We start from the raw sequence: 26,216 nt of genomic DNA, 5'->3' as shown, positions 1-26,216 counted from the left end.
TTGCCAATACTTGTTTAACTTTTATGACTGATGACTGGCCTGTGCTCATCCCAGTTTTTCAGCTTTTCTTAAAATGGCTTACAAATACTCTTATCAGTAGGAAGCTGATCCCTGATCAGTAATTCATCTAAAACTTTTCAAAATTGCCCATTATTGTCTAATTTTCAAAAGGAACCATTTAAATAAAGGTGATTTTGTGTGATTTACATTATTTGAAATTTTCTATTAATCAATTAATGGGTGAATATTATTTAAATTCCTTAAAATTTTAATTAAAGGAACTCTTCACTTAAAAAACAAAACAAAAAAGGCTTATTTTCCAACTCCCCTAAAGTTAAAAAGTTGTGTTTTACTGTTTTACCAACACAAAATTGAAAGTTCCTTGATTATTTTGACAAAATGAGAGTATAGTTCCTAGCCATATCAGCCTAGAAAATCACAACTTTCCATTTTCCTTCAGTCTTAGCACACAGTGTAACTACAGAAGAGTAAATTTAAATAGGAAAAATATTGAAACTCTTTGATAATTTTGCTAACATTTGAGATGCTAACGGTCTAATCAGCTTAAAAAATCTATGCTAAGCTAGGCTAAAAGTGCTACTTCCAGAACTGGAGATTGGCTGAATGGATTTGAAAACTGTAAAACTCAACTGTTTAACTCTAGGGGAGTTGGAAATATGAGCCTATCCTCAAAAGAAAAAAAAGTGGAGTGTTCCTCCAGATTTTTATCTGTTTAATCTGACAGATTCTCAAAGTCATGAAACTAAAATATTATTTTTAGAAAAAAAATGTGTCACTGATATTTCTACAAACATCTATTTTAAATAATCTGTTGTTTCCTATACAGACACATGGTAGTAGTGTTGACATTTTAAGACGAAGAATTAACGAAATGTAAGAAGACAAACTAAAGTTTAAGTTGCGTTTGAAAGTTAACTACTTAAAAGAACGATGATGTCATTATTTTATCAAATTTTATACGTATTTATATGAGGGATCTAAATAGCACTAATTTGGCCCACAGTTTCCCTCGGTTTTGTCTTCCCCTGCGATATTTCCAACTTCTATGAGTGGCTTGATTAAGCGCAGTGGTTCATAGTTACTTCCTCTTTGCTAAGGTCTCTCTGTAGGAGGTAATTACCTCTTTTGCCAGTCATAAATAAGAGAGGGAGAGGGGGAATGAGGGAGGTTAGGGTATGTGGTTTAGTATATGTTTGTGCAGGAAGCAAGGCCAACAGGACAGCACAGCACCTGACGGCGGGGAGAAATATATCTACTCGGGGTCTCCTACGACAGGTTTGTTAAAGGCAACAGAATTCATGGACCCTCCAGGGACACGTTTGCCTCAGAGTTATTCACGGGTCAGGAAAGTTTCTGTTTTGAATGGCCTCTGTAGAGCTAAACAGGAACTAAAAGTGCTCATGGATGTATAGCCCTTGTGTGGAAGCATAAGCTGGGTAGAAATGTAAGAAGAGCCGGTTGTCTGGTCAGGTGTTAAGGAAGTGAAGACAAAGAAAATATGATTGAAAAGCAGGGGGTGAGGTAAAGGGGGCAGTTAAACAAAAGTATGAGTAATAGCACGTGCAAGAAAGCGAGACAGAAAGGGGCAAAAAGGAGGGGTTCGAGTGTTAACACGTGATTCTCAGCTGGAGGGGGTAAAAGAAGGTCACCAGGGAGACAAAAGGCCAAGGGCCTGCCAAAACATTATGCATTTGACTGTGGGGCATGCCGTATTTCAGGGTTATCTTGAGAGACAAAACCACTATTGTTTTCACTGGGAGCAGTGGAATCATCTTCTGTCTGACCGATACCTTCAAACTCCTGAAAGCCGTTGCTGGGGAAAAATAGAAAACCCATTCGTTTACTACTAATTGCTTGCTTGGTTTATTGTAACGTAATTCAAGTGGCATCATTGTGGGCACACTCAGACTGGATCCCGCATTGTTTCCATTAATAGGTGCTTGAGGCTGTCACCGAGATGTTTACCAATGAGAAATAATTAGGATGGAGTGGTATGGGAGGGTTGGCAGTCAGGATCAGAGTCGGGGGGGGTGGGGGTGGGGGGGGGGTCTACCATCATTACACATGCTGGGAAAGTCTACATCCGACACTCTTGAAGACCTAATGCTGCCTGTAAACACCACTGCCATACTTGTAATTAGTCCTGTTTGCCATTTGAAGTACTCTTGTTGAATTGGCATGCTAGTTGTATCGACGCATTTGATTGTAATGTGAAAGCATCGAGTCAATGAGTTTCTGTAACTTCAGTTAGGGTTGTCAGTTTTCATGATTCATATTCAAAATAAATACCAAAACACATATGGATAGATAACATATTCTTACATATCATCTAAATATATTTTTGGTAACATTTTAAATAAAGGTGATATTGTTAAAATGTATTTACACAGTACTAGCAAATATGAATTAACTACTTAGGGTTAGGTTTAAGGTTAGTTATATGTGTAACACATAAAATGGGTAGCTCACCTTAAAATTAAATTGGTAATAAAAGGATGACTCACCCAAACAAATTACATTTCAATTGCTCAGCTTCATTTTGTTCCAAACCCATAAGACCTTAGTTCATATTAAGAACACAAATTAAGATATTTTTGATGAAATTTGAGAGCTTTCTGACCGCAATGCGACTGAAACGTTCCCAGGCCCAGAAACGTACTAAAGATATAGTTAAAATAATCTAAACAGAAAACAAAAATATATATATTTTTTTTTTTCAACAATTCTTCACTTCCGAGTCACCATTCGCACCAATTCACAAAAGTACCAAGATGCAAGTGCACGATGCTGCTAATGTAGAACATGTACTCTCGTGAATGGTGACGGATGGTGATTCGGAAGTGAAGAATTGTTGAAAAAAAAAGAATTATTTTTGTGTTCTGTGTAGATAATTTTAACGGAATAAAGTCATTATTTTTGTTTTCTTTAAAACACAAAATGTATTCTCATAGCTTCATAACATTACGTATGAAACATCGATGTCACATGGACTGTATTAATGATGTCCTTGCTACATTTATGGGCCTTAAACTGTCAGTTTGATTGCTGTCTACGTAGAGAAAGTTCTTAGATAAAAAAATAAAATAAAAATTAATAAGAATAATTATATATATATATATATATATATATATATATATATATGTGTGTGTGTGTGTGTGTATGTTATTTTTCTGAATATGAAAAAAGGTGTTATGACTTTAAGACGACATGATAGTGAGTAATAAATGACAGAATTATTATTTTTTTGTTTAACTATCATTTTAATATTGATGAATTTTGCTAAATTTCCTGAGTATCGATAAGTTTAGTTCATTAACAATCATTCTCAGCACGGATTGGTTGACTTGTTTGTAATGTCTCTCTTCTTGTCTTTCTGCAGCAGGAAACGGGCAGTCGGTGCAGACGGACCCCAGTAAGTCAGGGTTTGTGGGAGATACGGTCGAGCTGCGATGTGTATTCATCAACGGTAAGCCACCAGTGAAGATCTCTCAGGTCACCTGGCAAAAGGTGATAAACGGCACAAAACAAAACGTCGCCACCGCAAACCCAGACTTGGGAGTATCAGTGTTGCCCCCTTTCAAAGACCGTGTGAGCTTCAAGCACCTGCGCCAGAGGTCCACTTCTACTCTAGAGGATACCACTATTGTGGTCAGCAACCTACGGCTCTCTGATGAGGCAGCCTACATCTGCGAGTACACCACCTTCCCAGCAGGCAACAGGGAGAATATGGTCAACCTCACCGTCTTTGGTAAGAGCACCACACTACATAGTGCTGTTCTACTTAGAAAAGAGCACATTCATAAACAGAGCATCAATGGGAATCATTCATGGAACATGAGCAGAATTAATTTCTGTTGTTCATAAAATAATTCTGACATTGTCACATTAATGTTACAATGGGCTTCATTCGCAAATAACAAGCGGATCAAATTGTGTAATTTGTTCAAAAATATTTATATGCCACGCTAAATTGTGTGTAAGATTAAACATGCATGTAGTTATTCACATTAAATGGTACAATTTATGTAAGAATTGTATTAACAAAGTGAAATAAATAAACAAAATATTTTATTTTTTACAAAGAGCGTTACTTAAAAAAAACTCATTGGATGAATGCTTTCCGAACAGTTTACAAAATTGTGCATAAACACTGATGCAGTTTGTGTGAATAATTTGTTTATGATTAACACAGAAATCATATTTTTCATGCAAGAATGGTTTTACAAACAATTTGAAGTGAATTCACATGAAATGTGACAGTTTTCAATATAAATGTTTTGTGAATGATTTCTATGAAAATTAGCATTCAGTGCCAAAAGACTGATTTGCACGCAGCAGCAGGTTCTCTGCACACATATAACACCATGTATGGACAGCAAAGAAGTAGGTGTCATTTTCTCAAATATTTTCCACACTCTTAGCACTGACATGGTGAGAATTTTTTTATTAAAGGCATCTTCCCGGTTAGCAGGTAGTAAGGTGTAAATGGATGTTGTTTCAGCAATATTTTATTCATAACCCTGTAAGCCCTTCAGAAAAAATCATCTTTGTCCTTGACCGCTCCAGGTCTGTACTGTGCATGGTTAAAACCTTCACTACGCTTGAAATGTATTGATCAGTGTTCAACCCCAACAGAAAGAGCGGCATCTCAGCCTCGACCTGCAGGTATAATGTTTCCATGTTCTTGACAAAAGCTACATACACAGGTGAAGATAAGCTTTCATTTTATTAAATGAATCCAACCTTGTATTATGTTGTTGTTTCCTTGACATACAAAATCAGAGGTTAAGCAGAATGTCCGAGCTGCTTTTTGACAAAACAAAAGTGGACAGGGTTTTATACAGTATAGCTCCAAAAAGACCATTCACTCAGTAAAAGTAGCTCAAATGACTCCAGATCTTCTGAAGCTATACAGTAGATCAGGGTTTTCCAAAACGGGGTTTGTATGTTGATGAAAAGCATACAATTCATGAAATCAAAAAATTTCAATTTAATATATATATATATATATATATATATATATATATATATATATATATACACACATACATACATACATACATACATACATACAAGTAAACATACACATGTGTTGTTAAATAATTGAAATGTTTAAATACTCCAAATAAATAGTTTAGGTAAAATCCATTTTGTGTATATATACACTTTTTTTTCAGTTTTATTTTATATTTACATTTACATTTTATTTATAATTTTAGCTTTTTTTTTGCATTTTTTTTTTTTTTAAGTAAACTAAATTCAAATTATAACTGTTACATCATCAGTGGTATTTAACTATAATAATCCAGTTACAGATAAGTGGTTCACAAAAAAAAAAAGAAAAAAAGAAAGAAAAAAGAAAGAACAAGTTTGGCCTACAGGTTAAAATAGGTTAAAATTGATCTGTATGAAATGAATTCAGAAGACATGTAACATGGGCTACTTTTATGTTGCCTTTTTGAGCTTGTTTAAATCATGACCCACTTTCATTGTATTAAAAAAAAAAAAAAAAACGATTCTCAGACATTCTGCCTAAGATGAAGTATGGTTTGTATAAAGTGAGGGTGCGTAAGTCTCTGTTGTTGGGTGAACTTTAATAAATGTCCTAAACAGACATCAATAAAAGCTTTTCTTCCACACACAATTAATTCAAGAGCAGAGCTGTATTTTGTCTCTTAGGAAGCTGCACAGGTTAGGAAAAACACCATGATGTATGTGCATGTATCTCTGTGTTTGTGTGTGTGTGTGTGTGTGTGTATGTTTGCGTGTGTTTGTGTGTGTGTGTGTGTGTGTGTGTGTGTGTTGGAGTGAAAGAGAGGAGTATCTCGTTAGAGAGGTGGGTTATGCTCCCACTGATTGCAGATCTAATTAGAAATGAAGTGTTGATATGTTTTCCATTAAGCCAGCAACGGGAGCTGCTTGGCTCAAGTACAATTTTTTTTTTTTTTTTTACTAGTGTGGCTCGTTAACTCCCAAGCCCATTTTGTATATCACGTTCACATGCGTCCTCTGAGAACGCTGGCTCTGCAGTAAGAGTGAGCAACCTGAACGACGATAACCAGCTCAGTGCTTTCAAAGAGCCTCTTCATGTCATATCAACCCTCGCCACAAACCTCAGTCCTGCTATCAGTACTCTTTGACACACACTTACATAAACACACATCTTCCCCTTTGATGCGGGCCTGCTAATTGCTAATTGGCAGCCCATAAAGGATCGAGATTGGATGACTTTGGGCACCGCGAGAAACGAGTGGTTTCTACATCTGTTTGAGTGCTTGACTGATGCTTTAGCTTTGAACACAGGGTAGGGGAAAAATAAATGAGTGAACTGCTTGATTTATACTGACGGGGAAAAAAAGACTTCAGAATGGTGAGATTAGTGTTAGAGGCACTGGATCAGTGAGAAAAAAAAAAAAGGATTTGTTTTCACTTCGCATTTTCTCAAGGGCACCTCTGTTCACACAGTTCTTTAGTATCTTACAGTGTTGTTTATTGTATGCTTCTTTCTTCCAGCACGGCCAGTGACCAAGATGACCTTGAATTCACCCACCATCGTGGCAAGGACGCCGAGACGCAAGATGCCCGTGGCCACTTGCATGTCGGCTAACGGCAAGCCTCCTAGCGTCATCAAATGGGACACCACTCTGAAGGGCGAAGCCACGTTTCAGGAAACGCGCAATCCGAATGGCACCGTGACCGTGCGCAGTAACTATATCGTATTGCCCAGCCGCGAGACCCATCGTCAGAAGTTGAGCTGCATCGTCACCTACCGCGCAGAACGCTTTATAGAAAGCGTCATACTCAACGTTCAGTGTAAGGACCATGGTTTTCTTCATGTCTTTCAAATTTTTGCAAGAACACATTAAATTATGTTGTTGATAAATATGTATAAAATATACAACTGGTCAAAAGTTTGGGATATTTCTTTATTTAATGTTTTTGAATAAAGTATTTTCTGCTCATCAAGACATAAAGCATTTATTTGATTAAAAATACAGTAAAAACAGCAAAACTGTGAAATATTATTGCAATTAAAAATAACTGTTTTCAGTTTTAATATATTTAAAAGTTGAATTTTCAGCTTCGTTATACCAATATTATGTGTCTTCTAATTTACTGTTTTGCCCTCTCAAGAAACATTTATTTATTTATTTTTTGCTAGCGAATTTATAGCAAATAAATCATAGCTTTTATTCAATAAGGATGCATTAAATTGATCAAAAGTGACAGGAAGGGCAATCGTAATGGTACAAAATATTTATGTTATGAAATAAAGGCTGTTCATTGAACATTATGTTCATTAGAATCATATGATTAGAATTTATATTCATCAAGATTCATGAAAAGATGTAGCATGATTTCCACCAAAAATATTTGTAATAAGAACCATTATTAATAAGTGAGCACCAAATCAGTATAATAGAATCATTTCTGGTGTCACACTGAAGACTGCTATAATAATAATAATAATAATAATAATAATAATAATAATAATAATAATAATAATAATAATAATAATAATAATAATAATCAGCTTTGCTATCATAGGAATAAATAACTTTTTGAAAATGTACAAAAAATAATAATAATGTACATTCATTCATTAAAATATTTGCTCATTTGTTTTCATTGTATTTATTTTTATAAATGCAGTATGGTGACTTCTTTCTAAAAAAAAAAGGAAAAAAAGAAAAAATATTGTGAAAACTTTTCAGTGTTCCAAACATTTGATCAGTATATAATGGATATATATATATATATATATATATATATATATATATATATATATATATATATATATATATATATATATATATATATATATATACAGTTTTCTCAAAATTCAGATTTCATTAACTGTTTTAATCATTGAGCTGATGTAACGATCCATCTGACATATTTGTATAAAACCCCACTCGAATGTCAAAGAATGTCTAAACAGTATTTGTGCTCGGTATTAAGATGTTAGCATTAATGCTGTACTGTTATGCAAGGCCTGCGGAGGAGGTTCAGAACATGAAGAGATGTGTCACTGGCCTGTCTCAGCACTGTTGTTATCAGCTATTGTTTAGGGCAGTTTAGAGCAGTATTGCAGCCCCCATACAGCACACAGACAGAGGAAATCCACCTATTCACCCATGCACACTTCACTATTGAATACATTGCTTTTGCAGTGTGAAAGGCCGTTTTTAGAGCAATAAGTTCACAGAGAATCCCTCGTCCTGATTCTTTTATTTTTCTTTGAGTGTTTTGTTAATTAAGTTACCCTTTGGTATAACATTTCCAAATGTAATTTGCTCGGCCTTATACATGCTCATGAAAGCAATTAAGAATAAATCTGAAGAGACATAGAAATTACTGACCGGTACCATCAAGTATGCAGTGCATTTTAATATTGTCATTAATAGAAAAAATTGTGCTGTAATGAATTGAAATTTGCCATTTAGCGGAGGTTCTTATCCAATTAGGCCAATTTCTGAAATAGTTGCCCTGGAGCAGCTTGGGGCTAAGTGGGTAGCTAAAGGGCACAGTGGTTGTTGTAGTCTCAGTAACCCTTCACTTGTTGGCTCTCCTCCCAATCGCTAATGTAAACTCTTGACCTTTTAGCTATGAGCCCAGGCCGTTAATCAGTATCATGACAAGCAACCAGCGTCAAGTCATGTGACATGGAAAAGCTGTCTTTTTTTTCTTTTATATAGATGAGCCAGAGGTAAAAATCGAGGGATTCGACGGAAACTGGTATCTGAATCGTCAAGATGTAAAGCTGACGTGCAATGCAGATGCAAATCCAGCTGTCACCGTCTACCAGTGGAAACTGTGAGTTTTTCTTGCTTTCCTATTAATCTACATTACAAATAATCACTTTTTTTATCTCAGTTTATTAATATAATATGATGAATGAGTAATGTATTTGAGTAAAATGCATAAAGAGGAAGAATAAAAAGCAAACAGTTTTTTGCCATATATTATATATTGACTTTGTAATATTTGAAATCTTTTTTTCAGTTACACATTATTATCAGAAATGTCAAAACAGTCAAAGGTTTGCACACACCTACTCATTTGTATCACATTTTACATATTTCAAATAATAGACTTCACAACAACTGAATGAAAGAAATGAATGAACAACTAAACGTATGAGTGAATGAACAAACAAATGATAGATAGATTTAACTAGCTGCGTATATCAGCATCATTAAACTAAATAAAAGATTACTGATGTTTGAAGAGTTCTCTTCTGAAATATTCAGTTTACTGTAATACTACATGACAGCATTGATGTGTTATGACTGATAATATTATAATTTCCTTCCATAAACTACTTCTTTATCATTGGTGGTTAGCACTCAATCAAGTTAAGTAAAGCCGTTTACAATGGGTCTATTCAGAAGTCAGGGAGCCATTGATAACTTTTCAAACAAGATCAAACATGAGAAAATAAGCTATGCTTTGTGTACTTCTGAATGTTTACCGGTTTGAAAGAACAGAGAAAGAGATATACAGTGAAACCGGATCTTGAGTCTTCTGATGGCTATTGTTGTCGAGTTACTGGTGCTACGGGTTTGGATGCAAAGTATGTTGGCAAAAAATGACATCATTACTTTGCGTATCAAATGAATATGAATATGACAAGACAGTCTCAGGTCTGTTTTATAAACTTTTCTGTGGACAATACCAGAGTTTATGTGAGGTCAAGGGCGTTTTACATTTTATTATTATTATTATTATTATTATTATATTTTTTATTTTTAATGGTACAACATTTTAGCCAACTACAAATTTGTATTTGTGAAGCTTTGTGTGTTAGTGTCTTTTGAGAGGTTAGTTGTAGATGTGTTATTATTATTATTATTATTATTATTATTATTATTATTATTATTATTATTATAATAACAATACTACTACTACTACTACTACTACTACTACTACTACTAATAATAATAATAATATTAATAACAACAATAATAATAATAATAAATATAAAATAACAATAAATAAATAAACAAGTAACTGCTCGCAGATTTTACAGCTTACACTCTTGGGCCAGTGGACACAGCAAGCTGATGCCAATTAATTGGCCTGACCTATCAGCCTATCACTTGTTTCAACACCTAATTAATATTCATGAGACAAGCTGATAAGTTTTCTAATGTGCGGTTCCAGATTGTTCCTGCACCCCTGGGTTAGGTCAACTCTGTAAGATGACCCATGTAACCTTCTACTCGAACTCCCTTGTGCACCATTATAATTCAGGGCCACGGCATTGGCGCATGTGCCACACTTATATGGCAATTAGCACCGCGAAATATCCTGTCATTCATCACCTAACAGATCCCCATGAATGCATGTGTATGTAAATGTGAACAATACTGAACACCACCAACAACATTGGACACAGTAGACGAGCAGGTTTTGTCTTACAGTTAAAAATGGAGGAATTTTGCAGCAAAGAAAAAACAAAAAACTGAGAGATAAATGTGGCAATTTGTTCAGTAATTAGGCAGCGAAAGCTGGGAAAGGAAAACATGTCACCGGACTTCAGCTGTGGTGGATTAATAGCTGGCAATGCCCAGGGTGCACTGCCTCTGTAGACTGGGGTGGGTTTTAATGAGAAAGGACAAGAGAGAGAAAGCGCTGAGCATTCTGGGCTATTCAGGGTATCAAAGGACACATATACAGCAGCCAACTCTGTGAAGAGGGACTCGTGGATGGCACTTAGGTCTTCTTGAGGCAGTTTTTAATAGTAATTGGCATGCTGAGACTGGAAGTAGAATCAAAGAGAAAAGGAAAAGGATGAAATGAGGAAAATGGGAATTAAGAAGGGAAAAGATGAGAACAAGAGAGTGAGAACAATGATGGCTGTTGATGTTGTATGTAAAATAGTATTATTCAATGATAATTCTTTTTTTTTATGATTGTGTTAGCAGTAAAGGCATTTATATTTAAAAAAGACTGAAACAGAATGGCAAACTAAGATTTTTTTTTTTTTTCTACTTTCAACAACACCTTGTAAGACACATCCAATAAATGCACTGAGCAGCACTGTCATCAGAAATCACCAAAAAGATGAAAGGATAGTATGACAAAGATATCACTTTCCTCCAATGTTTTATTTTGAATATGAGATTGAGCTAATGAATGAATGCTGTATCAGATTTAGATCACACTCGCTCAGTCCATCTCTCTCTCATAATGCTCTACATAAATACAGTGAGCCATATAGAGCAATAAAGCAACTCAACATTACTTCATAACTAGTTGTAAAGTGACGTTTTCAAATTAGTAACAGTGACTTGGGATCAGATGTTAAAATGTCAAATTTAGATTAGAATCCACAGTGGAGGAAAGTATTTTTATTTATTTATTATTATTTTTTTAAGGCACTCCATTGTTGTTTCTTATGTATTTACCCACTTGTGCCGTCAATCTGTTGTATAAATGAAATATTACACAAGTAGCAGTGCGATATTGTGATTACCTAATGCTGAATCACAACCATGCCGATATGAAAAAAGTACTAATTCAATATATTAATAAAAACTATAAAAGTATCAGTGATGAATGAATAGGATCAGTATTACAAAAATAATCCTGTATAGTGAACACAAACACACACACACACACTAACACTGATGTAACACTGATGACTCAACTTTGAAAAGCAGATAAAAGAAAGATGCAAGCACCCCTAAAAATAGCAAGAATATATCTCAACAGTGGGAGTTGCTTGAAAAGCAATAGGATAAACAATGGGAGAATAAGGTAAGATAGAGGAGAATGGTGTGATTACAGAGTGAGGTGGAGGAAAAGACAGTGATGGGGAGAGACACGGGCGCCAACGTGACAGATAAGAGGGGACGGCCACAGCAGCAGTGGAGAGCGGACACCAAATGTGTTCTGAAGGGTCCCCTGGGCGCTACACAGGAGGTCATCACCACACTGTTGCAGAACGTTTTAATCCAGAGCAACTATGGACGCACACTCACAAGCACTAGCTGCAGTTAAATTACAAATGTGTGGAAGTCTGTTAAATGGCATAACGCTGAATATTGTTACTTATTACACAAACGGCCTTCTGAAAATGCACAGAGAATTGCATTGGGAAGAACACAGAGTATGTGTCAAAGTGTGTCATTTCTGCACCACTAGCTTCACCAGATTGCAGGTTTTCCAAACACTTCCATGATCTGCTACTGGTCGACTTCCCCAAACTCACGCTATTGGTTGAGCCAACGTTGCTATGCCAGCCTGATTGGATTCTTAAAAATACAAAGCAATGTTTTGAAAGTTGCATGGTGTTTACATTTTCTGTCAACCTACAAATAATGCTCTCTGTGTACAAGGTTACAAGAAAGTGATTTTGATAGAACTCATTCCTAGTCTTGTGGTGAAAAAATTATTCTGTGCAAGTTAAATCACTTTTTTTTTTCTGTAATCTTAAATCAAGTAGTGTTTCATCTCTGATTTTGCAAAACATCCTTAACCACTCTCTTCCAACCGTCAGTCTGCTATAAGCTAAAGATGGCAAGGAAGTGCACTAAAACCAAGCCCTGCCCTCTGTTTTGTCTCATTTGATATTGTTTCATTCAGAAATAGCCTACCTATAAAATATTGTAAAGTCGACTCAACTTCACAACAAACTGAATCAAATATTCTTTTAAATTGATTTACACAAGCTCCAGTCTGGATCCAGAACACCTGAGAAGAGATGATGCTGACCATCAGAGGACCTCAGATGATGCTAACCCTGAATCAACAAACAGAACTAACAATTATTGCTAAATGTGTGACTGCATCATATAATACCTTAATAATATTGATAGTTCATCATCTAGCTGACTACATCTCGTAGTATTATTTTTATTTTTTCTAAAATCCTGTCAAATGTGCACAAACTACTAGCTACTACTAAATATTGTAGAAACATAATTTTCTGTAAAGTTGCTTTGTAACGATTTGTATTGTAAAAAGCGCTATACAAATAAACATGAATTGAATTGAATTGAATTCTCCATTATATATTCAATTTAATTCTAAAATATGTTACAATAGTTTAAGATCATTGAATCTTTGCAACAAGTAAATTCAGTCGCAATATCCATTTCACACAGACTTTTGTATCCTTTTGATGCATATTGCACAAAATTGGAGTACTTTTTTGATCTGGTAAGCTCTGGTCGGATTGGATAGATTTGCAACTATTTAGGATGACCTTTCCTGTAATGAAACTGTGAACTGCGACTGATAACTTTACTTGTCTTCCAGACAGTCTTTTCCAAAGTTGGTGATTCTTGGCTGATTCTTGGGCCAGACTTTAATGGTGATGCTCAAAAGTCTGGCTAAGCATTACTATATGAAATATAACTTCTATTTCAGATTTCTCTTTGAAATATGATGAGACTTCTCTTACACACCTACGCACCCTTTAAGTTTCAGATTTGCATTAATTTCCCAGCTATCAAAACATGCCTCAGAGATTCCTACCATAAATATATCATAAAGCAAGCAGAACAGTCATAAACACTCACACTCAGAGTTTATCTTCAGACAGCTCATTGTGACAAATTTCCTTATCTATCTCTCCTCCCGTCTTCCGTCTGCTGGATCTTATCAGATTGCTTTGCAGCAGTCAGCATTTAGGGAAACACATTATACCTTCTGCGTTTTTTGGGCTGAAATCTGTCTCACAGGCCGTGTCCTCAACTAGGTTATGAATAATACAACAACAGTTTAGAAAACAGATGACTTCTGCTTAAAGACAAAAAAAAAAAAAAAAACACATTTGAAAAACAATACAACCCAAACCAGGAGTTGTTTTGCGTGAAATTGTCTGAGGATAGACGTAGTGGTGTGTGTTAGTGAGGGTTATACATTTTGTAATTGAACTTTTAGTAGTCATTGCTTTGCTTTGCATCATACCTAATGACACCATTTATCCATGGTAAAATCACTGTAGTGGTTAAGGTGGCTTTGCCTTTATGAAACAGTGAAGTACAAAAGCAAAACGATAAAATAAATAATTCAATGTGTTAATACAAATAATCACAAATAATGATTCATCCTCCGAGTATACTATAGGTCATTAGCATAGCTTAATATTGTGTTCACTTTTAAGGATTAGAAAGTTCCGTTTAAAAATTATTACCCAGGGTTGTTGATAGCTTCAGGCATCCTTAAAATAATGATTTTATTTTATGATGTATTTCCAGTCATTTTAAAACATTAAACATAGTATTTAGAATGGAAATATTAAAATATAAAGCATAAAGGTGGTTAATACTGATGCTATTTTGGTTCTTTTTACTTCACATCACGATATTTGGAAAGCTGAACATACAATTTGGTCAAATTCGGCAAGTCTGAATATTATAAATTTGGTAATATCAATGTTTATGCCGCATTAATATAGAATTAAGTTCATGTGCATTCACAGTTGAGTATAATGTGAACAACTTCAGATGAGGCTTACTCAAATAGGATCAGAACTGTGCTTTTTATCATTCATCTTATAGTACACAATGTTTATGCATGTTCTGTTCTGTTCTGCTCTGACTGAGACTTGACCTGATTTCTACCATGCTTTCTACTCTCACCCTTTTGTTGACCTGAATAAATGGTCCGTTATATTGTTTGGATGCCTTATTGTACTAGCAGATCGACTGTTTCGTATGTCTTGCTTTGAGAATACTACCATTAGAAGGTTTGAAAGATACTTATAAAGGACACCACCAGTCAACCGGACCCTAAAGTACACCGGGTGTCATTGAGATGGAAGGAAGGAACTTGTTAAGTGGGAACTAGATGATTTGAAGGTGCCTGGTGCCTGGGGAGGCATCATTATACTGATCTCTGATAAGAGGCAAAGAGAACATCTGCCACAAGAGCATTGCCAGAGATTGTGACCTCTGTCGAACTTTAGAAGAAGAATGAGGCAAGTCTAGACCCACAGGGCAGTTGAACCATGAAGAGTCCAGAATTAGGACACTACAGTTAAAGTCTAAAGTGTAGCCACACTGTAAGTCATACTCCATATTTTTCTTGATCGGTTTGTCTTTATCACTTGGGATCCAGTGTCAGGTGCAGCAGCCCAGAATGGAAAGAGTGGCAGCAAAACAACAAATTTTTTCCACATGTGACATCTCTACTTTTTGTCTTTGTTTGTCTTCGCCATTTCAAACTACTCCCTCGTTCCCGGGGCAACATTCAGGCCCGTAGGGGCCCATTCGCACGTTTTGTAGTACCACCCTTCACGTCTGCCGGTTTAAGATGTGCAGTTGTTGGAATGCTTGGTATGTTTGTTTTAACAAAGAAGATTGAATCTTTCCACATAGTAACAGTTGATCTACTGATAATACCTATCATTTCAGTCTTAACCAATGTGAGTTGGTGTTGTCTCCCAGCCAACTCTGTTTTCATACGGGACAGCTAAAAAGTATTATCTGTTTGTTTTTATCAGGTTGAATGGATCGCTTCCAAACAATATTGAAATCAAGAACAACACCCTGTTCTTCAAAGGCCCGGTGACCTATGAGTTCGGAGGAACGTATGTCTGCGACGCCACCAATAGCATCGGCACACGCTCTGGACTGGTAGAGGTCAACGTGACGGGTAAGTTACGGATGCTTATCTGAGTTATCAAGTGCGTGTTTTGGTGCTGGAAAAGCTTTAACATGGGCCCAGGTGATAGTAGCTCCAGAAATGTGAGTTTTGTAGGAATTGACCACTACAAAGAGCAGTAGAATAAGAATTATTTATTTTACAAGCTCATTTAGAATTTCGTTGAACACTCTTCATCAAACACACAGATACAGTGGCTACAAAAAGTATTTGAACACTCAAGCCAAGGTTGTTGGTTTTTATTTTTGTTTTTTGTTTACTTTCTGATTCAATTGAGCGCTGATGATCAATGAAGAATAAATAAATCAACAGATTTATATATATACATTTTTGTTAGTTTTTTGTTCTCTTGTTTTTCTCCAAAAAGGTATATAAATATATATTTTATAAATGTATATTCTATATAAAGTATATATATATATATATATATATATATATATATATATATATATATATATATATATATATATATATATATATATATATATACAACCAGTGCTGTGAACAAAATAAATTACAGTAAAAAATAAAAAATAAAAATAAGTAAATAAAATAAAATAAGATTATATTTAATACATTCTCTTAACTATATAAGACTAGTATAATTCAGATGTAATTTTCCTTTTGCAGTCTAAATAAAAATATATTTGCTTGTCTTAATCCAAAACTGATTGACTGTCAGATTCTTTTTATTATTTTTTTTTAATCCAATGGTTGTCCAAAAGTGTAATAGTGCTGTTTTAAAAAAATAATTGCTATTTGATTTGTTAGTTTATTATCTAAGGCAAATGGCATTCAAACATTTGACATGTGGCTTTAGTGTCAAAATACTTTTTGTTCATGTTGAAGCCTGCACATGCATTGTTTTTGCACTGCTGCATTTATAGAGGTTGGCCTCCTACCTATGGTACGACCTGACAGTGAAGAAGAAATTGCTATAATTTCCTTTTCTTTAATTTATCTCAGTCACATCACACATCAGGCTACAGTGCCAGCAGCCACACAATTAACTCACAAACAGATAGATGCTAGATTCAGAATAAAGCACTCTGTCATTTTCTCCCCAAAATACCATCACAGTTTTGTTGCCTCTTTAGTATTGATCACAGGCACTTTGCAACAAACTCACATTTCTCCAAGCTACTTTCGCATCCCACATCTTCTTCGTCTTCTCCGCCTTTACTTGTGTGAAAACAAGAACTACAAATGAAAACAGAACAAAACTGGAGCCGCTTCTCTGCCTTCACTCTAATTGTCATCTCAAACACCTGCAGTTCGTTCTTCAGGCTTTGCAATACATTAAGAACAAAAGATGATAATGAAAGGAGGTGATGCTGCTCTAGATTGCTGAGCAGAACCTCAAAATTGGTCCAATATTTGAAGAGAGCTTCTGCAGTTTTGTTCTGATAATAGCTTGTGCGCCTCTCTCTTCGCTTCAACGGGGAGCTTTTAACATGCATAGCTTTGCATGCTGGAGTCGACGCTTGGCTGTTCTCTGTCATTGCATTTATTTGTTTGTGTGGGTGTGTTTGCGTGTAAACTTCCAGGCCTTCGTCGTCCCGCCACGTCTCAGCTGGAGATTCTGGTGATGTGTTGCGGATGTGGTGATGTCATCTCATTCCGTGGCAGGTTTTCGATGATACGCTCCGCAGGCACAGGCAATGCATTAATGGAAGTCTGAATGGCTGATTTTGAATGAGGAGTGGTGAAGGAAAATATTCTGCAGGCGGGAAATTTCCGCCGCTGATATGTATAGAGCACGTCTGCTTCGGGAGAGATGTTGTTGATCATTTTCAAAACGGCAGTTCAGGAAATTGTGAGAGTTCAGCAATAGGTCAAGATGTGAGTTTACAGAACTTTGGTGCTTTGCAGTGGAAAATGTTATTGCTTTTTTAATAGTTTATCTATTATATTTCACACAAGTCTCAACTTTGCCTTAGATGTTTCTCCAGGAGATTTTCGTTTGAACAATTAAAGAACGTTTAGTATATATATATATATATATATATATATATATATATATATATATATATATATATATATATATATATATATATATATATAAACGACCACTTCAGGTTGTGGTACACATCTTTTTGCAGATAAATCTTGCTTATTTTTTAAAAGTAAACGCTTTTATATTGTTAGTAATATCTTAAGATGAACACTTACTGGACTGAGGCAACTAAGGTTTACTTTATTATCCAGAACATTATCATTGTATTGCATTGTTCGCAATATACTGTATATTTTGTCTCCCAATGATGAAAACTACAGAAAATCATAAAACCTACAGAAAACTACAGAAAATCATAAAACCTAGGAATTTAAAAATAATCTTACTAAGACTTATTATTGGGAGATTTAGAGTGACAACTGATATTAATGTTATTATTACTGTTATTACTATTATTATTATTATTATTATTATTATTATTATTATTATCATCATTATTATTATTATTATTTTACGTCTTGTCAGAATCATAATTGTCTTTGTGTGTGTGTTTTTCTTGATTTTCATATTGTTTTAGTTAATACTATATGATCCGTAAAAAACTCATGTATCAAATATGATACTCAACAAAAAACACATATGCAATTCTTTAGTTTAGTTTAGTTTAGTTTAGTCTAATTCCAAGTATATATATATATATATATATATATATATATATATATATATATATATATATATATATATATATATATATATATATATATATATTCCACTGGGTGTAAGGCTTTACATGGAGAATAGATTAATAGATTAATACATTAAGAGAATAGAAGTATAAATTGAATGCCAATACTGTACAGGTGTAAAGAGAGATTAATATAGTCATAAAATTATGGGAGGCAGGACACTTTATCCAAAGCATCCATTTTCTTTTTAACACTCAACCTATTAAATACATCCCATTTGTGAAACATTTCCATATGAGTTCCATATCCCCTTTACAGAAGGAAGTTTCTCTTCAGAAAAGAGTTCAAAAACTAAGTTGCACGTCTCCTCTCTCCTTCTCGCTGTCCAAAGGTTGCCAGCAGAACATGCACTGAAAGCCTTATTTGTTCTTTCCGACCTCTGTTTGGCAATGCCTGGGGATTGTTTCCGTATTGCATGTGCCCATTTGATGATAGATCCCTCCTCTATGGCAACGTCTATCCTTTGATGGATCATTCCATCCGGAGGTCGTTGAACCTCTGTCTCTCTCCCTCTCTGTTTGTGGGAGAGCTAACAGATATTGAAGTATCAAAATGATACTTATGAAGAGGGATTGGTGGTGTGATGTGTTTCATGAGTAACTTATTTTATTCTTTTTCTTTTTCATTTTTGTGCAAGACAGTTGCAGGTAATTGTTTGCAGGCAGTGTAAACACTGTGGTGTTCAACTTGCCAACTTCTGACTCAAACAGTGACGTGAGTTTGAGGCTACCTGCTTGACTGAACAATAAAAGACATGTTTGGGAAATAGTCATTAGCTTTGCAATTTTGTCTGGTGCCACCAGTGGTGCAGAAATGACACACTGCGGCTTTAAACATCCTATACGATGTGCTCATCTGCAGTGTTGAATCTTTCAATTTCATCGTGCCTTTTTTATGAGTTCATTATAGTTTTATTTGTAGTCACAACTTCCATGGCAGCAGCTGTTCTCCCTTTACGGCTCCATATTAATCTCATTCACATTCCTGTGAGTATTTCATTAATAACCGTGACTGAAATGTTCGGCCTACGCACAATGCATTGAGGACTGTAGCCACTGCAGAATCTTTTTTGTTTTAAAGTCAACATGAAATCAAAATGGACCCTACATTTACTTTCTTGGTCTTATTCTGCTTCCAAAAATCTTTGCAATCTAAATGTAATAATTAGCCTTGCGTCTAAAATGAATTATCTTATTGGCTGACGTCTCGAATCTCTCTTACTCTTCGATCCTCCTACCACCTGGTTCCATTCTGGTGTATAACAGCTACTTCAATCAGTTCCTGATGGATAAAATCAAGTCCTGCCCTGCTAATTTTTATTGCTGAATGTCTAGACTCAGGTTGCAGAAGTAAAAGGGGTTGCAAACAGCTCATGTTGACTTTAAAGTGCAAAGGCATAATCTAATTGCTGTCAGTCCAGGATGACAATGCAAAAACTCCCTGACCGTCTGTAAATTTTCACCGACACAGCTCTATGTTCCCTGTGGTTTTGTACCGTGCTCTGCATGGCCAAACGAGATGCTAATAAGGCTTTTCCATCTGTTCTTATCATAGCTAGAGGGAAACCTCTCCATGAGAGAGCACATATGGGCTATTACAGCTCCATTCTCATACCAAGAGTGGAAGTGATACCTCTGGCAAAAGCAGCCCACTCAAACGCTGTAAAACAGTGTTCTGTGCTCATTTAGTTCCTCACACATTGTTTCTGAAAGAGTCCATGTGAGAACTGAAGCCTCCATGTGACCGGTTACCCAGTGTTGGCAACGTTGGGGCAACGGCAAAGACGGCGTCTGTGCCAGATGGACGCAGCTTACTCCGAGCACCACGTCTCTGCCGCGGTTTCTTGTGAACTGCGTAAGCGGTTGTCCATTGTTCGCCTGGCTGCACCTGGGAGAAGGAGAGTTTTGTGTGTGAAGCACGCGGCGAGGCTGGCACTCCCTTGCAGGAGCTCGCAACAGCTGCGAGACTGTGTGGAAGAGATGATAACATTGTGAAGATGAAACTGTGGAGATCTCAACTTTAACAGCTGTGCTCTCTTTCTCATTGTTGCTTTCTGTTTCTTTTGCGTGTGACCAACACGTTTTTCTCTCTGTCTACCAGCGTTAATCCACTCAGCAAAAAATGTGTCTTCTGATGTTTCTTCTTTTTTTTTTTTGCAACACTAATAAAGATGAGATTAAAGATGCAATGTAATGTCAATAAAATTATTTTAAACAAAAAAAAATACTGTATATATATAAAAAAAACTTAATTAAAATTATTGCAGCTATTTGCACTAAGTATAAATAGTGAAAGAGGCTATTTACACTAAGTGTAAATAGCAAAAGAGGCTATTTACACTAAGTACAAATAGCAATAGATGCTATTTACACTAAGTGCAAATAGCTATAGATTCTATTTACACTATGTTAAAATTGCAAGATTTTCTGCTATTTATAATACTACTATTGCAAAAAGTGACAATTATTTGCACCTCAGTATTGTAGTATATTATAAAACAGTATGCAAAAATAACGTATTGAGTGTAAATGTGAAATTTTATTCAAATTCTAAAATGGATCCCACCTTATTGGGACAATAAAGGCTTCCCTACACCTACCCTTACCCTACCCAATACTTTGTTTTCAGCTTTTTGATTATTTACTTAAATTTCATTGAAAATAAATGTCTTTCTGATGTGATTTAAAATTTGAAAAGGAAGACCATTTTTTGCCAAAAGGCGGATTCAAATCCAGGTCTATCGCATCAAAATAAATGCAACACACGTGTTACCATCTGCACCACTGGAGCTGATGGCAGTCTTTCGTAATGTTGACTAGCCGAATCACACATTGGTGGGTGGAGTTAGTGTAAATAGCTTCTGCAAACAAGGCGGGCTATTTGAACATAGTGTAAATAGGCACTCCGTTAAATTATTCAGTAATACATAAAACATAATATTGAGTCGAGGGCAATAGTTTAGAGACTTTCAAAGAAACAAATTTACGTCATTTAACTAATATTTGTTTTGTTGACTGTAAAAGCATACCATGTCAGTCAGAGTGAAATGTAATAAAATTAATAAATACAGTATAACAAAGAATTGACTAAACGTAAGAATTCTTTTCAACAAAAAGACAAAAAACTATGACTAAAGCTGTGTTGAAATGAAGAGTGCCTTCTAATATTCCCTTTCTTTCTCTCTGTCTGTTTTCCTGTGGTTTTCCCCCTCTCTCTCTGCGCTGGATTGAATTGGCATTAGAACTGTAAGGCTCAGTTAAAGCGTGTGCTGATGCTTCATAAACTTCAAACGCAATCTCTCTTCTCGCGAACAGCTATGGACAGGCCTTGCTAAAGCCAGGCAGATTTTCTTTGCTCTGCTTCTCACTGGATTATACTTAGCATTCAGACAGGGCAGAATGCAAAATGAGGTGTCTTCCAAATAAAAACACACGAAAACAAGTGACTGTCCAGTAGCCGTCTTTCATACTGCTGGAAATTTACCCAAATCCTGTGGCCACTAATGCATTCCATATGACCGTGCTCTGCATGCAGGGAACTACCGCATTCGGTGCCCAGACATGTAGTAATAAACATCTGGCTCCATTGAAATTCACCTCGTCAAACGCGGTTACACTGCACACAATTGAATGGAAATCTACAAATGAGGTGTAGTAGATTCCACTAGATATACCAGGTTGAATCTCAAGTACCCTGACCCACCCCAGTGCATCTTGATTAAAAATCTGCTTCAGTGGACGATACACTTTTAAAAAGCTCTGAGGAGTGTAATTTGTCAAGTTGTTTGATCGCTTGTCTCATGTGCTGTAGATTAACAGTAGTGCTTTGACAAAGCTCTTCAGAACTGAATCTTTCATCTTATCTCTCATGCTGACTATCTCTCGCTCTCTTTCTCTCTATAGATTTGAAGATAAGTGGAGTGAATGCTTTATAGCTGAAGCTGAATGCATGAGAAGTGTTAAACAATTTAACGCTAAGTTCGTTTTCAGGCCACCTAACTGTGCTAGTGGTTTCCCTAATGTTACAACCAGGATAAAAAAAGTATATATATATATATTTAAAAAATTCTGTAAGCTATTAGCAGGGTAGTTATTGTTCTTTTTACACAGTCTAGGTTTATTGTTGAATGTGCGCTATTGAACATTTCCACCATTACTGCTCAGGAAAAAAGATATAGTTCATTGAACATGTTGACCTTTTGTGAACGGCATTTAAATAGCCTATTACAGCATGTCTTAACCAAGTTTTTCAGTGACAAGCAATTTGTGTGTGGAACATAAGATAGTCAATCACAGCCAGTCAATAAGATGTTTTAGATTTAATGTACAGTCATAAGGGAAAGGATTTTGAGATTTTACAACAGACTCTAGAAATTGATACAAAACCATCTGCAAAATTCTATTGATTTTGCACATGATCTTCTTTTGATATGGGTTTACAGTTCAATCAGCTAGACAAATAAGTAAACAAATTAATTAATTAAATGCAACACAAAAATACATAATGAAATGTTAGTGTAAATACAAAAATATCAAACGCTTGTTTTGAGTGATGAAAAAAAGGTAACATATAAAAATATTAAACCTTTGTTTTGTCCATGATATATTGTATTAGTACATTACATTAGTGACAACTTGCCCCCGAATCTATATATTTATTTAATTAATAAATACATACATGCATACATAAGTAACTTACCTGAATATCAGCTAAATAATAATTAAGTCAATAAAAAAACAAACAACCAAACAAACAAACAAAAAACACTCCAAAAACGTAACAATTTTAATCTGTTAATTGGAAGGTTTATTATTTTATTTTTTTCAAGGTCAGGATCATTTGCATTAATGTTACTATTTGTATATTTCCTATGACATGCATTTCCTCCGGCTTTGTCTGATGAAATTACTCGAGGTCTAACATTTTTGAGGAAACGGATACTCTTCAAGAGATTCCTCAATCAGCAGTTCCGTGGGGATCTGTAATTAAAGAAATGAATGAGGAGATTTATGTGCTGACTGCTTTAGTCTTTTCAAACTGTGTGTTGGGTTTTTGAGTGGGAAGTGTTGAAGACCGCTAGTCTCGTATGTATGTGAACAGTGAGTAAGAAAGAGAGGTGTAAGATGGTCCCGTAATTATCTAATTATCGCGCCTGTGAAAGAGAAGAGGGCAAGTGTGTGGTTCTTTCCATCTGCTTTCTCTCTTTCATTCTTTCTGCCTTTTCCTCTGTCTCTTTTGCCTTTCTCACCCTCAGAACTACTCAGTAAACCTTGAATTGACCTTGTCAGATGTGAGAAAACCATTTATTTTTTGTAGTTAAATTATTTATTTATTTATTTATTTATTTATTTGTAATCATAAAGCATGTCTAATTAATTGAAATTATGAAATGCATAGAATTTAGCAATGATTTGTTAAAAGTTAAACAAACAATACATTTTTAGAGCACTTGTTTCCCAAATTCAGTGTTCTGATTTTATGTATCTGGGTTTCATTGTATTGGTTTAATTAAATTTGGAATTATAATAATAATAATAATAATAATAATAATAATAATAATAATAATCTAATCAATTAAGTTAACAATGTAATTAATAATAATAATAATAATAATAATAATAATAATAAATATTATTATTATTATTATTATTATTATTATTATTATTATTATTATTATTATTATTATTTATATTATTTATATTATAATATTATTACATTGAGAAGTATGTTCTGTTTTACAGTGATTATGTATTACACTGAACTTTTATTTTGACGGGTTGTTTTGAAAACATTTTTGCTTCTGTGCTTACACAGAAGCAAAAATCTCTCCGTGCTTCACACACAAAACCTCATCATATATCTGACTTATGATGAGGTTTATCAAATTCAGTGGTGAATTGCTGGTGAGGTGACTCTAAGAGCAGCCCTGGACATAAAGTTCATGTCTTAGTATTTTGAGACGACAGAAACTAAAAACACAGAGCATAACGTGTGCTTGAATATTTGTAAAGAGCAGCTATTTTATGCTTTAATATACACAGACACAAAATTGCAGTTTTTTTATGAATTGACTGTGTGATTCCATCCATGTTTTCAACATTGCAGAAATCATAGGGCACTAGTTTTAATTTCAGTGTGCGCTTGCTGTTATAAATTGACTTAGTGACACTCTGATGTCCCATCCGGGTCAGGAAGGCCCATGACGTCACCTGTTTGTAGTCGTGTTGCACAACACGGGTTAATGTGGCATAGGTGACTTAGCTCCCCTCCGTTTAAGAAGCCAAGACCGCTTAGCTTAGTGCCGCTACACACCGCTGACAACTGTTCACGCTCGCCTGAGCAAGCAATCCCTCACAGTGAAGTTCAAAATGAGAGGAAGAACCAGAAGGAGAGAAAAAAAGGCTGAGTGAAGTTAGAAAAATGCCCACCACAAGGTGAAAATGAGATGAATAAAACATAGCCACACCAAACCAAAGTATAAATAAATAAAGGAATACTTGTCGCTGGAAGAAACGCTTGAGTGGACCCAATATTGGGATTCGTTTGAGACCATTGAATGAAATGGAAACGTAAGTGAGCCCTTGAGGCATGAGGGTGAATGTAGGGACAGAGTGACGGAGGGTGTTTACTGGCTTTATATAAGTGGCTGAGTCAAGGCCTGGCATCTCCCTGCTCTCTGTTCGCTCCTGTCACATGTTCTGTCCTCCCAGGCTTGACAAGGGAGCAAAATGTGAAGGAAGAAAAGGAAAAAAGAGCGGCATAGAGCAACAGAGTGAAACACGACACAAAGAAGAGGCGAGAGATAGCTTGGGATATGAATTGATAAGAAGCCATTTGAGAGGCATTTCATTTGCATGGAAACGTCAGGGTTTTTAATATATTTGCCAGCCTCCGCTCACATCACACAGGCCTCATTTGAAATCCATTCACGCTGCGGTTCGGAGCAAAGGGCTGATTCGCCATACAAAACTCCAATTATACAAATCCCAGCGAGTGTAGAGCTGCTCACACGTACGAGGAATTGTGACTCCTGCTGTTCATATGGCCCTTGAGGGGGACGGTGGGAGGGACAGACTTCGCACACGTCACCTTTTTATGTTCTTAATAAATGTTTATGTCTACCTAAGACTAAAAATAAATTGTGTTTAATTGTATCTTTATAATTTTTTCTCACAAATGCAACTTTATATCTCATAGTTGTGTTTATCTCATAATTATGACTTTATTTCTTAGAATTTTTACTTATTTTGTCATAATTTCAACATTATTTATTACAATTGTAGTTCACACATATAACTATTTCTAATGATTTTGAATTTATATTCCAGAATGTAAGGTTCGCAAATTCAGAATTGTTACTCATCGCTCATGTTACTCGATTTCTCATAATTGCCGTAACTTTTTTTCATCGTTTCAAACTTATTTCTCCTAACTGGAATTTTATCTCATAACTATACTTTGTCTCATAATTAAAATTGTAAATCTCATAATTCCAACTTTACATTTGACAGTTGTTACTTTATATCAAAGTTCTCTTTTTCATAATTCTTACCTTCAGTAATATCTTAAAATTCCAGATGCGACTTAATTTCTCATTGTTGCAATGTTGTATCTGACAGTTAGACTTCATTTCTCATCATTTAGTTTGTTATAATTTCAAATTAATTTCCTATGATTTCAGCTTTATTTTTCATATATCCACCTTTTTTGCTTCTAATTTTAATTTACAAGTGGGATTATTTCTCATAATTGCGACTTTATCATAATCTCAGCTTCATGTATCATAATTTAAACTTTATTACTTTATGTAATTTTCAGTGACTTCCAAAATTAACATTTAATAATTAACATTTTTTTTTCAAAGATGAGAT

The 26,216-nt window shown here is 35.1% G+C and overlaps 1 protein-coding gene across 1 annotated transcript in view; it reads left to right on the top strand.

The window, feature by feature from the left end:
- nectin1b (nectin cell adhesion molecule 1b) overlaps positions 1-26,216 on the top strand; it is a 109,676-nt gene that overhangs the window by 68,851 nt on the left and 14,609 nt on the right. The window contains exons 2-5 of the mRNA XM_026288064.1: positions 3,401-3,769; positions 6,535-6,834; positions 8,721-8,838; positions 15,482-15,633. Of these exons, the coding sequence (XP_026143849.1) occupies positions 3,401-3,769; positions 6,535-6,834; positions 8,721-8,838; positions 15,482-15,633 (939 nt within the window). The remainder of the gene's footprint in view (positions 1-3,400; positions 3,770-6,534; positions 6,835-8,720; positions 8,839-15,481; positions 15,634-26,216) is intronic.

This window comes from Carassius auratus, chromosome 18 (assembly GCF_003368295.1).
Source record: "Carassius auratus strain Wakin chromosome 18, ASM336829v1, whole genome shotgun sequence".
Lineage (NCBI taxonomy): Eukaryota > Metazoa > Chordata > Actinopteri > Cypriniformes > Cyprinidae > Carassius > Carassius auratus.
Note: the sequence above shows the minus strand (reverse complement) of the source record. Positions and strands in the feature narration are given on the sequence as shown.